At 49.1% G+C, this 13,711-nt stretch overlaps 1 protein-coding gene across 6 annotated transcripts in view; it reads right to left on the reverse strand.

Annotated features, from left to right (window-relative positions):
* Positions 1-1,473, reverse strand: part of PLEKHD1 (pleckstrin homology and coiled-coil domain containing D1) — a 33,311-nt gene extending 31,838 nt beyond the window's left edge. For 4 of the 6 annotated variants that reach the window (XR_015134098.1, XR_015134097.1, XM_086320054.1 and 1 more), the window contains exon 1: positions 291-577. Coding sequence is in view for 3 of the 6 variants with exons in the window: in XM_086320054.1 (XP_086176180.1) it covers positions 291-439 (149 nt within the window). In the remaining 3 variants the exon portion in view is untranslated. Of the gene's footprint in view, positions 1-290; positions 761-1,159 lie in introns of those variants that run through there. The other 2 variants (XM_086320052.1, XM_086320051.1) reach the window with 2 other exon arrangements.
* Positions 1,474-13,711: the final 12,238 nt, after the last annotated feature.

The following is a 13,711-nucleotide window of genomic DNA, read 5'->3' on the forward strand; positions in this document are numbered from 1 at the left end:
ACTGGGCTCCAACCACGGCCACGATCTCTTCTGCTCGCGCCCCCTCTCCCCAACCCGACTTAGATTCATTCCACAGAGAACTCAGCGGCTCGACCAGCCTCGGGCAGGGATGACCCGGTCCAGGGTTGGGATCCACATCTTCCAGGAGAAGCCCCCGAAGAGCGAAACGGGGCGAGGCCAAGGTCACAAGGAAGACAGGCGCAGGACGGCAGTGAGGGGTTCGGTAGGGGGTCCTTAGGCCCTGGTTCCCTCCCCAGGTGGTCCTCACTTGGCGCGGGAGGGGCACTCACCGCCGGGACCACTTGGCCGACGGCCTCCCGAAAGACCGCTTCCACAGCACACCGTAGAGCTGCACCTTGGTGCTGATGTCTAGCGCGTCCGAGTCAGCCTGCTCCAGAGACGGCGAGGGCGACACCGAGTTGGACTTGGACGTGAACATCCTGCCTCGGCGGGGCTACCCGCGGCCGGGCCCACCCGCTCCCCGGGGCCGGCAGGGACGCGGGGCTCTGGGCGAGGGCGGGCTCGGCGCGAGGCCGCGGGGAGGCGACGTCGGCGGGCGCCGTCTGGGCGCGTCCCAGCCGGCGGAGACGCGGAGCGGCGCGGGCCGGGAGCTGCGGCATTCAAGTGCCCGGGTCCCGGAACGCGGCTGCTAGGGACGAGGGGGCGCGCAGCCTGCGGCTCGGGCTCCAGGCTGCCGCGGGCCCGGCGGGGAGGAAGGCTCAGCCTCCAGTCAACGGCATCACCCCCCTCTCCCTGCGACAGCCCCAATTCTGGTGGCCCCGATTGGCTGGGAGGGGCAGGTGAGCTGGCTGGAGGCCGGCCGCGAGCGCCAATCAGTGCGGGCGCCGGCGGGAGGGCCGGGCTCAGTGCGTCCGGAAGGTCCCGGCGGGTAGCCTGGCCCCGGGACCCAGCCCAGCTCCCCACCCCCGCCCCGCGGGCTCATTTCTCCCCGGGTTCCTTCTCGCGTGGGGAGCCTACATCGAAACCGGGGACACGTCTGCTTTGTGACGGGCTTGGAGTCACTCCTGCAGATCCTTAAACTCGTTTTGGATGCGGGAGAGCAGACGATTGGGCTTGGAGTCCCATTTCAGTCCTTACAAGGCTCGGGGAAGCGGCAGTGAGCCTTAGTTTTCTCTCCTTTAGAGCGGAGACCTCTTACCTCCTCGGGCAGGGCAGGGAGCCAGGTGAGACTTCGGCCGGTGCCCGAGCTCCCGCCGGGAAAGGAGACTCCATCGCGGCTGGCAGCCCCTCCCCGCCCGGCTCAGGTGGGTCTCACTTTGCACCACCGCTGCCGCGATCCGGATCAGATTTCCCTTCCCAGAACTTGGCTGCCGGCGTCGGAATTTGGCACTCAGTGCCAATCCCGAACGATCCGTGCCGCTGGTGTCCGTGATTTATCTGCGCGCCTGGCCTGTGCTCCCTGGGGCCTGGCGCTCCATCCACTTCCGCTCCTCTCGGCGGCTCTAGGTGATCGTCTCACTTTCAGACGAGAGCAGACGCCTGTCCAAACCCTGGGGACCGCCCGCGGAGAGATTCTGTTAGCACCGCCGCCTATGGGCACCGCTCCCAACGCAGGGAAGCGAATCTGCGCGGTGGGAGGCAGCCAGCTGAACCAGGCTGCAGTCTCCCTACCCCTGGCCGGGGCGCCGCAGCCATCTCTGGGCAGGCAGGTTTCTTCTGAGCTCTTGGGAAAACCCTCCTCCTCAGGGGTTCTTGATGCCTCATTTGTAAGATAAATAAGTCCGATTGGAACAGAGGTTTGCTAATAGGTAGTTGTTTAGTCACTAAGTCGTGTGTCAGACTCTTTGAGACCCCATGGACTGCCGCAGGCCAGGCTTCCCTGTCCGTCATCATCTCGTGGAGTTTGCTCAAACTCAGTCCATCCAGTTGGAGATGCCATCCAACCGTCTCATCCTCTGTCTTCCCCTTCTCCTCTTGCCCTCAGTCTTTGCCAGCATCAGGATCTTTTCCAGTGAGTCGGCTCTTCAAATCAGGTGGCCAAAGTACTGGAGCTTCAGCTTCAGCATCAGTCTTTCCAATGAGTATTCAGGATTGATTTCCTTTAGGATTGACTGGTTTGATCTCCTTGCTGTCCAAGAGACTCTCAAGAGTCTTCTCCAGCACTGCAAATAGGTAGCCTGAGTGTCAAATCACTTTATAGATAAACTTTATTAATTTGCCAAAGTAAAAAGTAAAAAATTGAGGTATAATTAAAGTATGACAGAATGTACCCATCTTAAGTATTTGTTGGATGAAGTTTATTTGATGAATGTATACACAGAGTCAGCGACTGAACTGAACTGATACACAGAGTCACCACCACCCAAGGCAAGATGCAGTGCATTTCCATCACCCCGGAAGTTTCCCTCATGCTCGTGCTTACTCAACGTCCCCTCCTCACTCCCTCCTAGGCGAGCCACTTTCTGACTCTTATCAACTTTTACAAGCCTTTGTAAAAGTTTATATTGTAATACCTAAAATGGCATTCTCCACAGAGCAACTATCCCGTTGTCTTTCAACCTGCCCGCTTCTCTCACTGTTAACCTCAGTGCTCCTCCAAGGCCTTCCCAGGTCTACATATTATGAGTCTAGTTAAGAAAAGTGAAAGTGAAGTCGCTCAGTTGTGTCTGACTCTTTGCGACCCCATGAACTATAGCCTACCAGGTTCCTCCATCCATGGGATTTTCCAGGCAAGAATACTGGAGTGGGTTTCATTTCCTTCTCCAGGTGATCTTCCCAACCCAGAGATTGAACCCGGGTCTCCTGCATTGTAGGCAGACGCTTTACCATCTGAGCCACATAGTTAAGAAGGAGCTTAACAAATGCCTTCTCCACACTGGCACCTTTCCCCTAACCAAGTCCTGGGGTCCTAAGCCCAGGCAGCATCCCCTTGTTTCTCCCTGTCCAAAGGGGCCGATTTGAATTCCCCTCTTGGCTCATGTTGCCCTGCAGAACATCTTAGGCTCAGCTATAACACAGGGTCCAGGGCCAGAGTCCATCAGAAGGAAAGAGACAGGACTAGGAAGGTGATGAGAGCCCTCACAGCGGGATACAAAGTAGACATTTCACACATTGGGGGGTTATTTTGGGCACATGCTTTAATGCTTGGAAAATTTCCTACTTTAGGAGTTCTGTTTTTTCCAGATGGGAGCCCAAAAACTTGTGTTGGAAGTTTGTGGTGTGGAGTTCACTGGTCAGGGGCATCAGGGCGGGACTCTGAGTGGCAGGTGACAAACACGAGGAAAGAGTATGCACAGCCGTCAGTTTTCCATGAGCGAATACCAGAGGCATCTGTCTGGCTTTGGGCGATAGCTGGGCTGCAGGGTTGTGTTCCTAGCTACAGCTCCTAGCAGCATTTGACTGGCTGTAGGGGCGGTCACAGGCAGGTGGGCTCCAGGCAGCACCCACATGGCAGCATCAACAGCCTGCCTATCCGGCTGCTTCTGCAGTTGTGGGAGAAAGGCAGGATGCCTGGAATCCTCTTTGAGGAAGTCCTTCCCAAGAAGAAGGGCTGGGTGAGCCCAGATGCCTCCTGGGAAAGCACCATCTTTGTTCCATTTCTTCAGTGGAAGAAATAGAGCACAGGTTTCTTCAGTGGCAAAGAGAAAGCAATCTTTGCCTCTTCTTTCTGCATACAGGACATCTGAATAGACCTTAGCTAATGATAGTCAGGGAGAGGTGGATAGACTGCCACGAGCTAAGCAGCGTGAAACATTGAAACATCCCCAATGAGGTGGGTTACTTTTAGTTTTCCAGATGACAAAATTGAAGTTCAAAACAGTTGTCTACCTAAGATCACCAAGCAGTTCATGTCCTGGAACATGGTGGGCACTCAAATATGTGCTGAATAGAGGAAAGTGGCAGGACTTGGTTTGAATCCTAAGTCCATGCTTGCCACACTGCAGCACGCTGCTGCGTAAGGTGCCGTCTGGAGAAATCCGGACCTTTCTTTCAGTCTTTCCCCTTTTTTCCAGTAGCTTTTCTCAATTGCCAACTCACTTAAAGTTCCAGGCTCCTACAGTATTGAAGGTAAAACTCCACCTGCACTATAAAACTCCAGCCTTTCAGCTGTGTTCAGGAATAGACTCCTAATAATAAACACACATTTTATTTTTCTTATTGCTTTTATTTCTTGCCAGCTTTCCTGAGATATGGTTTACAAATGAAAACTGTATACCTTTAGTACGTGTGTGTTCTAAGTCGCTTCAGTTGTGTCTGACTTTTTGCAACCCTGTGGACTGCAGCACACCAGGCTTCCCTGTTCTTCACTACCTCCCAGAGTTTGCTCAAACTCATGTCCATTGAGTCAGTGATGCCATCCAACCTTCTCATCTTCTGTTGCCCCCTTTTCCCCCTACCCTCATTCTTTCCCAGCATCAGGGTTTTTTCCAATGAGTTGGCTCGTCACATTAGGTGACCAAATTATTGGAGCTTCAGCTTTAGCATCAGTCATTCCAATGAATATTCAGGGTTGGTTTCCTTTAGGATGGATCTCCTTGCAGTCCAAGGGACTCTCAAGAGTCTTCTCCAGCACCACAGTTTGAAAGCATCATTTCTTTGGCACTCAGCCTTCTTCTTTACGGTCCAGCTCTCACATCCATACATGACTACTGGAAAAACTATAGCTTTGACTAGACAGGTCTTTGTCAGCAAAGTAATGTCTCTGCTTTTTAATACACTGTCTAGGTTTGTCATAGCTTTTCTTTCAAGGGGCAAGTGTCTTTTAATTTCATGGCTGCAGTCACCATTTACAGTAATTTTGGAGCCCAAGAAAATAAAGTCTCTCACTGTTTCCATTGTTTCCCCATCTATTTGCATTAAATGATGGGACTGGATGCCATGATCTTAGTTTTTTCATGTTGTTTTAAGTCAGTTTTTTCACTCTCCTCTTTCACCTTCATCAAAAGTCTCTTTAGTTCCTCTTCGCTTTCTGACATTAGGTGGCGTCATCTGCATATCTGAGATTATTGATATTTCTCCTGGTAATCTTGATTCCACCTGTGCTTCATCCAGCCCAGCATTTCGCATGATATACTTTGTGCACGAGTGGAGCTACCCCGTGCCTGAGGGCAGGGGCGGCGGCTGAGGGGAGCTACCCCTGCTTCCGAGGTAAGGAGCAGCGGCTGCACTTTGCTGGAGCAGCTGTGAAGAGAGACCCCACGTCCAAGGTAAGAGAAACCCAAGTAAGACAGTAGGCACTGAGAGAGGGGATCAGGGGCAGACAGACTGAAACTACAATCACAGACAACTAGCCAATCTGATCATATGGACCACGGCCTTGTCTAACTCAATGAAACTAAGCCATGCTGTGGGGCCACCCAAGACAGACGGGTCATGGTGGAGAGGTCTGACAGAATGTGGTCCACTGGAGAAGGGAATGGCAAACCACTTCAGTATTCTTGCCTTGAGAATCCCATGAACATTATGAAAAGGCGAAAAGATAGGACACTGCAAGATGAACTCCCCAGGTCGGTAGGTGCCCAATATGCTACTGGAGATCAGTCGAGAAATAACTTCAGAAAGAATGAAGAGATGGCACCAAAGCAAAAACAATACCCAGTTGTGGATGTGACTGGTGATGGAAGCACGGTTCAATGCTGTAAGAGCAATATTACATAGAAACCTGGAGTGTTAGGTCCATGAATCAAGACAAACTGGAAGTGGTCAAACAGGAGATGACAAGAGTGAACATTGACATTCTAGGAATCAGTGAACTAAGATGGACTGGAATGGGTGAATTTAACTCAGATGACCATTATACCTACTACTGTGGGCAGGAATCCCTTAGAAGAAATGGAGTAGCCATCATAGTCAACAAAAGAGTCTGAAATGCAGTACTTGGATGCAATCTCAAAAATTACAGAATGATCTCTGTTCGTTGCCAAGGCAAACCATTTAATATCACGGTAATCCAAGTCTATGCCCCAACCAGTAATGCTGAAGAAGCTGAAGTTGAACAGTTATATGAAGACCTACAAGACCTTCTAGAACTAACACCCAAAAAAGATGTCCTTTTCATTATAGGGGACTGGAATGCAAAAGTAGGAAGTCAAGAAACACCTGGAGTAACAGGCAAATTTGGCCTTGGAATAGGGAATGAAGCAGGGCAAAGGTTGATGGAGTTCTGCCAAGAGAACGCACTGGTCATAGCAAACACCCTCTTCCAACAACACAAGAGAAGACTCTATACATGGACATCACCAGATGGTCAACACCGAAATCAGACTGATTATATTCTTTGCAGCCAAAGGTGGAGAAGCTCTATACAGTCAGCAAAAACAAGATTGGGAGCTGACTGTGGCTCAGATCATGAACTTCTTATTACCAAATTCAGACTGAAATTGAAGAAAGTGGAGAAAACCACTAGACCATTCAGGTATGACCTAAATCAAATCCCTTATGACTATACAGTGGAAGTGAGAAATAGATTTAAGAGACTAGATCTGATAGACAGAGTGCCTGATGAACTATGGATGGAGGCTCATAACATTGTACAGGAGACAGGAATCAAGACCATCCCCAAGAAAAAGAAAGGCAAAAACGCAAAATGGCTGTCTGAGGAGGCCTTACAAATAGCTGTGAAAAGAAGAGAAGCGAAAAGCAAAGGAGAAAAGGAAAGATATACCCATTTGAATGCAGAGTTCCAAAGAATAGCAAGGAGAGATAAGAAAGACTTCCTCAGTGATCAATGCAAAGAAATAGAGGAAAACAATAGAATGGGAAAGACTAGAGATCTCTTCAAGAAAATTACAGATACCAAGGGAAAATTTCATGCAAAGATGGGCTCTATAAAGGACAGAAATGGTATGGACCTAACAGAAGCAGAGATATTAAGAAGATGGCAAGAATACACAGAAGAACTGTACAAAAAAGATCTTCACGACCCAGATAATCACAATGGTGTGATCACTGGCCTAGAGCCAGACATCCTGGAATGTGAAGTCAAGTGGGCCTTAGAAAGCATCACTACGAACAAAGCTAGTGGAGGTGATGGAATTCCAGTGGAGCTATTTCAAATCCTGAAAGATGATGCTGTGAAAGTGCTGCACTCAATATGCCAGCAAATTTGGAAAACTCAGCAGTGGCCACAGGACTGGAAAAGGTCCGTTTTCATTCCAATCCCAAAGAAAGGCAATGCCAAAGAATGCTCAAACTCCCACACAATTGCACTCATCTCACACACTAGTAAAGTAATGCTCAAAATTCTCCAAGCCAGGCTTCAGCAATACGTGAACTGTGAACTTTCAGATGTTCAAGCTGGTTTTAGAAAAGGCAGAGGAACGAGATCAAATTGCCAACATCTGCTGGATCATGGAAAAAGCAAGAGAGTTCCAGAAAAACATCTATTTCTGCTTTATTGACTATGCCAAAGCCTTTGACTGTGTGGATCACAATAAACTTGAAAATTCTTCAAGAGATGGGAATACCAGACCACCTGACCTGCCTCTTGAGAAACCTATATGCAGGTCAGGAAGCAACAGTTAGAACTGGACATGGAAAAACAGACTGGTTCCAAATAGGAAAAGGAGTATGTCAAGGCTGTGTATTGTCACCCTGCTTATTTAACTTATATGCAGAGTACATCATGAGAAACGCTGGACTGGAAGAAACACAAGCTGGAATCAAGATTGCAGGGAGAAATATCAATAACCTCAGAGATGCAGATGACACCACCCTTATGGCAGAAAGTGAAGAAGAACTAAAGAGCCTCTTGATGAAAGGGAAAGAGGAGAGTGAAAAAGTTGGTAAATCTCAACATTCAGAAAATGAAGATCATGACATATGGTCCCATCACTTCATGGCAAATAGATGGGGAAACAGTAGACACAGTGTCAGACTTTATCTTTCTGGGCTCCAAAATCACTGCAGATGGTGATTGCAGCCATGAAATTAAAAGACGGTTACTCCTTGGAAGGAAAGTTATGACCAACCTATACAGCATATTAAAAACCAGAGAGATTACTTTGCCAACAAAGATTACTTTGTCCGTCTAGTCAAGGCTGTGGTTTTTCCAGTGGTCATGTATGGATGTAAGAGTTGGACTATAAAGAAGGCTGTGCACCAAAGAATTGATGCTTTTGAACTGTGGTGTTGGAGAAGACTCTTGAGAGTCCCTTGGACTGCAAGGAGATCCAACAAAGTCCATCCTAAAGGAGATCAGTCCTGGGTGTTCATTGGAGGGACTGATGCTGAAGCTGAAACTCCAGTACTTTGGCCACCTGATGCGAAGAGCTGACTCATTTGAAAAGATCCTGATGCTGGGAAAGATTGAGGGCAGTAGGAGAAGGGGACAACAGAGGATGAGATGGTTGGATCTCATCGGCATCACCGCCTCCATGGACATGGGTTTGGGTGGAGTCCAGCAGTTGGTGATGGACAGGGAGGCCTGGCATGCTGCGGTTCATGGGGTCACAAAGAGTCAGACACGACTGAGCAACTAAAGTGAACTGAGTCTGCATATAAGTTAAATAAACAGGGTGACGATATACAGCCTTGACGTACTCCTTTCCCAATTTTGAGTCAGTCTGTTGTTCCATATCTGGTTCTGTTGCTTCTTGACCTGCATACAGGTTTCTCAGGAGGCAGGTTAGGTGGTCTGGTATTCCCATCTCTTCAAGAATTTTCCATAGTTTGTTGTGCTGTACACAGTCTAAGGCTTTAGCGTAAAGAAGCAGAAATAGATGTTTTCAACTCCACAGATAGGTGAAACATACAGCATTAATCTTTCTGTGTCTGGTTTATTTCACTTAGTGTAATGTCCTCCAGGTTTACCCGCATTTGTTGCAATGACAGATTTTGTGGTGAAATAATATTCCAATGTGTGTGTGTGTGTGTGCGCGCGTATGAAATGTTCTTTCCCATTCATCCATCAGTGGACCCCTTCTGTTGTTTCCATGGTTGGCTATCGCGAATAATGCTGCAAAGAACCTGAGAATGCAGAGAGCCCTTTAACACACTGATTTCAATCTCTTTGGATATAGATACCAGGCGTGGGATTTCTGCATCATATGGTAGTTCTATTTTTAATTGTTTGAGGAACCCCCATACTGATTTCCATAGTGGCTGTAGCAATTTACATTTCCACCAACAATGCACAAGGGTTCCCTTTTCTCCACAACCTCAACAATATTTATCTCTTGTCTTAGTGAGAATAGCCATCGTCATAGGTGTGAAATGCTATCTCATTGTGGTTTTGATTTGCATTTCCCTGCTGATTAGTAATGATGAACACCTTTTCATGTACCTGTTGGCCATTTGTATTTCTTCCTTGGAAATATGTCTACTCAGGTCCCTTGCCTGTTTTTTTCATCAGGTTGCTTCTTTGCTATTAAGTTGATTGAGTTCCTTACATATTTTGGATGTTAACCCCTTATCAGATAAATGGTTGGCGAATATTTTCTCCCATTTCATAGATTATTTTCATTTTGTTGATTCCTTTACTGTGAAACTGAACAGATATTTTCATAATGTTGCTTTTACCTATAGTCTGCAGGCTCATGTGGTAGTCACCATTCTTCCGTGAAGCAGGTATTAGCATGTCTGTTGTATATGCCCAGCCCACGGTAGTTAAATGTGTGAGTACCAACAGGGATCCAGCTCTCTAATCTTATGCTTCAGCCAGAGTGAGTCAGACACAGAGGCTTTCTTAACCCACTCTGGCCAGAGATGGGTAGGAAGACATTCTCAGGCAGGACACAGTGACGAGGGTCTCCCTGGACTGTCACAGCCTGATTGGGCCTCCAAAGCTCTCAGCAACCTGGGCAAAAGTGGCTCTTCCCATACTGCCATCTCCGCAGCCCCTAGCCCTCCCTGGCCCCACCCTCAGGCAGGCAACCAGGCTGGTGCTGAGCGAAGGACCCAGGGACGCTCCTCCTTAAGTTCCCTGAGCTCTCCTGGCTCCCGTGTCAGTCTGATGCCTGGGCCCAGCAAGAGTGTCCTTAGAGGGCCAGGAAGCAGAAGAAACAGGAAGATCTGGGCTCCAGGCCAGGCCCTGCTGTAGTACTGAATCTCTTCCATAGACGTCTTTTCCTCCTCCGATCCTAATTCCATCATTCAGGCTCCTGTCCTGGTTTCTGCAGGGTATGGCACTAATTCAGCAGAAACTAAACTCTCCTCTTGGTTGCAGTGAACGTTTGCCCATCCTTCCATCCTAGCACCTGTCTCTCTGCCTTGTTGGGAGTTTTTCTTTTCCCTTCCAGACTGTGAGCTCCTGGAAGCAGAGTCCAGGGCATGCAGTAGGTGCTCAGCAAATGCTTGCTGAACAGATTCTTCTTTACTTGGCCCCTGTTCTGGTGCTTCAGATTCTTGTTTCAATTTGCCAACTGTATGGAGACTGACTTCTCAGGCCCTCCGCTGTCCCTCATCTATAAAACAGAACCTGTGGGGAGGCGTGAAAGCAATCTTTAGATGGATGGCAGACTTATCAACTGCTTTTGGCATTAGGAAGGGTTAATTCCAGGTCCTGCCATTAGGTGTGTGACCAAGGACAATCCCTGGACTTCTCTGGGCTTCTCAACTTGCACTGTATAGTCATCTTCCACTTGGACTATGCAGTAGCCTTTTCAAATGACTCCCCACCTACAGCAGGGAGTCCTGGCTCGCCACCCTCACTCACATGATCTTCTCAAGACTCAAAGGTTCATGTAAGCTTCTTGTTTAAAACCCTTGACTGGGTCTCCATTCCTTCAGCTCCAGTTCCCCATTTCTGACCTTTGACAACACACTCCTCAATCTGGTCCTGACTTATTGTTGGGGCTTAACCCTGTCACTTTATTACACCTTCTCTGCTTTGGTTGCACTGATTCTAATATTTCAAGGAACTACCACGCTCTTTCATGTCTTCTTTTCACTTGCCTGGAATTCTCTTAGTCTGGAATACTTTTTGTATCTTCCGCAAATTCTACTTCAAGATTCAGCTCAAATGACTCTTCTTTTGTGAAGTTGTTTCTGATGGCATCCCTTCTGGGGATTAAAGCACTTCTTTTTATAGAATTGTATTCCATTTTGACTAATTTCTCATGACCAGTGTAGGTCTCAGACTCTTACACTAGTGGCAGGGCTTGACTGCTCACAGGGGAACCCAAGAGGAAGGGGCTGGAGGGGTGGAGGAAAGAAGAAGTGGAGGCTGGAGGCTTTCGGGAGACAGCGATAGCACAGGAAGATGGTGAGACATTTCCTGATCCTGGGCAACCAAGTGTAAGATCAAAGGGGATGGGGAGAGCACGTGTGGGCACACACCCACTGTCCCGTCCCCAGGCAAACCCCCATTCTAGACGTCTTGAGACAGGAAGTCCCTTGCATTATAGTTCAGTTCTCATTAGCAAGGTCACCCTCTTGCTAGCTAGGCTTCTGCCGTCTCTATCCAACAACTGCTCACATCTGAGGTTGTCAGTGTGTATTTCTGGGGGTGGCCAAGGACCTCCTAACCTGCCAGCCTCGTCACAGCACTGACGCAGGTTCTCAGCATCCAAGGGCGTCACTGAGAACAGCACAACTGCTCAGAAAAACACCAGAGGTAAAAAGGACTTCCCCTTGTGCGTGATGTGTGGGTTCAAATGTACACATTTAGCTTCTAAGAGCAAAGACAAGACTTCACTGGGGGATGGGAGATGGGCTAAGTGTGGCCAATAAGCCCACAGCCATTCACTGTCAAAATCTCACATGCTCTCCCAGAAAGTCCGAGGGAGAGCTAGGGTGCTGCTTTCTCCTCTGGAACAGAGTTAACAATCCATGGGGCCAGCTGCTTACAGGCTTGGGTGCCAGTGGTGGCTACGTCCTTACTCCGTGAAAAGACCTTGGGCAAGTTACTTTGCAAAGCTCATGGCTTCATATATCAAAAGAGGGGCCCTTCCAACTCAGCATCACGTTATCCTTGGACTATTTCTTTTAGATCCAGTAGCATATTCTTTTCTGGTTTCTCAAAGTATAGAACAAGGGCGAAGGCAGAGAGAGAAGAGGAGAATGTAAGGCGGGTTCCATGAATTCTCACATTTCCACTGCCACCGCACGCTCAGCCCCAGGGAAGACCCAATTCACACAGGGGCTGGAGGCGTGGAGGAAACGAGAGGTGGAGGGTGGAGGCTTTGGGGAGACAGTGGTGACAGAGGAAGACGGTGGGTGCGGCACTTCCAGGCCAGGTCTCTTAGGTAAACGAGAGAGTTGGGGAGGGAGAGCTGGCGGGTAGAAGGAAGATTGGGCACCCCTCCCAGGCTGGGTCAGGTCCTCTGAATGGAACTGACACCCATGTTCAGAGGTGGAATGCGGGGAGTCCTTGGGCCCCAGTCAGGAATGGGGGAGGCAAGGAGTCACCAAGCCCCACCTTGAGGTGCCAGGGGAGCCACCAGAGCGCAGAGATCGGGACACTGTGGACTCCCACCTGCACGAGGCACCATGTGGTGATGGGGGGCTCAGCGCGAGGGCAGCCAAGGCTGCACCTGGAAGGGGCCCTGGTGGCAGCGGAGGCGGGAGTTACAGCACCATGCCTGGGCTTGGGTATCTGCAGGATTTTCAATCAGGAAGCTTTGCAGCCACCGAGGGAGCCAGCACACCAGCTCTTGCCTCCCCCTCCTCCCTCCAGCTGTGGCACCTCTGAGGCAGGGTCCCTCTTCCTGTGCCCTGGGGCCTCTGCCCACGTGGGTCTTCCCTATCCCACCTTTTCGAGTTCATCCTGCCCAGCCTTTTAGCTCAGGGCAGCTGTCATCTCCCTCTGATGCTCTCTCTGAAGCCCACCCAGGGTTTCTTGCCCCAACATGTTCTCTATCCCTTCCTGGCTCCCAATAATAACTGGCTTCATTGTCAGTTGTTTTATTTGAACCCCTCACTGAACAAGCTCGCTAAGGACTGGAATAGACCCTTATTCCCTTCTGTACGCTCAGCTCTGGGAATTGCCTGGCCCATAGGAAGGGCTGTTAACCCCTCTGGGTGAAGAGTGGGTTGTTGGAGAGGCAGGGCTCCACTTCCGGTTCCACCTTAGGGAGAATATGGTATCTGTACCCTCCCGCACTTGACAGCCCTTGAAGTTATCTGGTGATGGCTATCAAATTCCACCCTCAAGAGCATTCCAGACATAATAATCCAGTGCCTTCCACACTGTCTCCAAGGCCCCGGCTTCCCATCCCCTCTTCACTGTGCTCTCTCCTCTGACGGCTCCAGAATTTGTCAGGATCCCTTTATGAATAAGGCAACCAGACTGGGACAAATGCTTTCACTCATCCAAAATTTATAGAAACTGGGCAGTAGCTATCACTGCAATAGAAATCAGTAGCTAAGCCAGAAATGGGATCCAGGTTTTCCCATCCCTAAATTAGCCACACAGCACCTTACTAATGTTAGCACTGGATTCGTAACCTGAACTGGGTCAATTTTGCACCTGTCTGCTCAGTCTCCTGCCCTGACAGCCCTCACCTCAGTGTGAGACAAAGCCAGAGCTATAGCAAGGCCAGCAGTAGGTCCTGCCGGGAGTCAGGGCAGCAGCTAGTGGAGGAAAGGAGGGGAGAGAACAGATGAGGAAAAAAGTGGCCCCTCAGAACAGACTGATTCATTTAACAAGATTTTTTTTTTGAGAACCTAGCTTCCTGGAGCTTATATTTTAGCAGACAAGAAGGACAAAGTAAAGACATATATTACAAAGCATATATTAAAAGGTGATCAGCTTCTTACCCCAGGGGTTCTTACCACTGATGAGCAGATTACAACTTTAAATACAGTGGTC

This window comes from Bos grunniens, chromosome 10, assembly GCF_055505025.1.
Source record: "Bos grunniens cultivar Pamir isolate PY7600 chromosome 10, Bosgru_T2T1.0, whole genome shotgun sequence".
Lineage (NCBI taxonomy): Eukaryota > Metazoa > Chordata > Mammalia > Artiodactyla > Bovidae > Bos > Bos grunniens.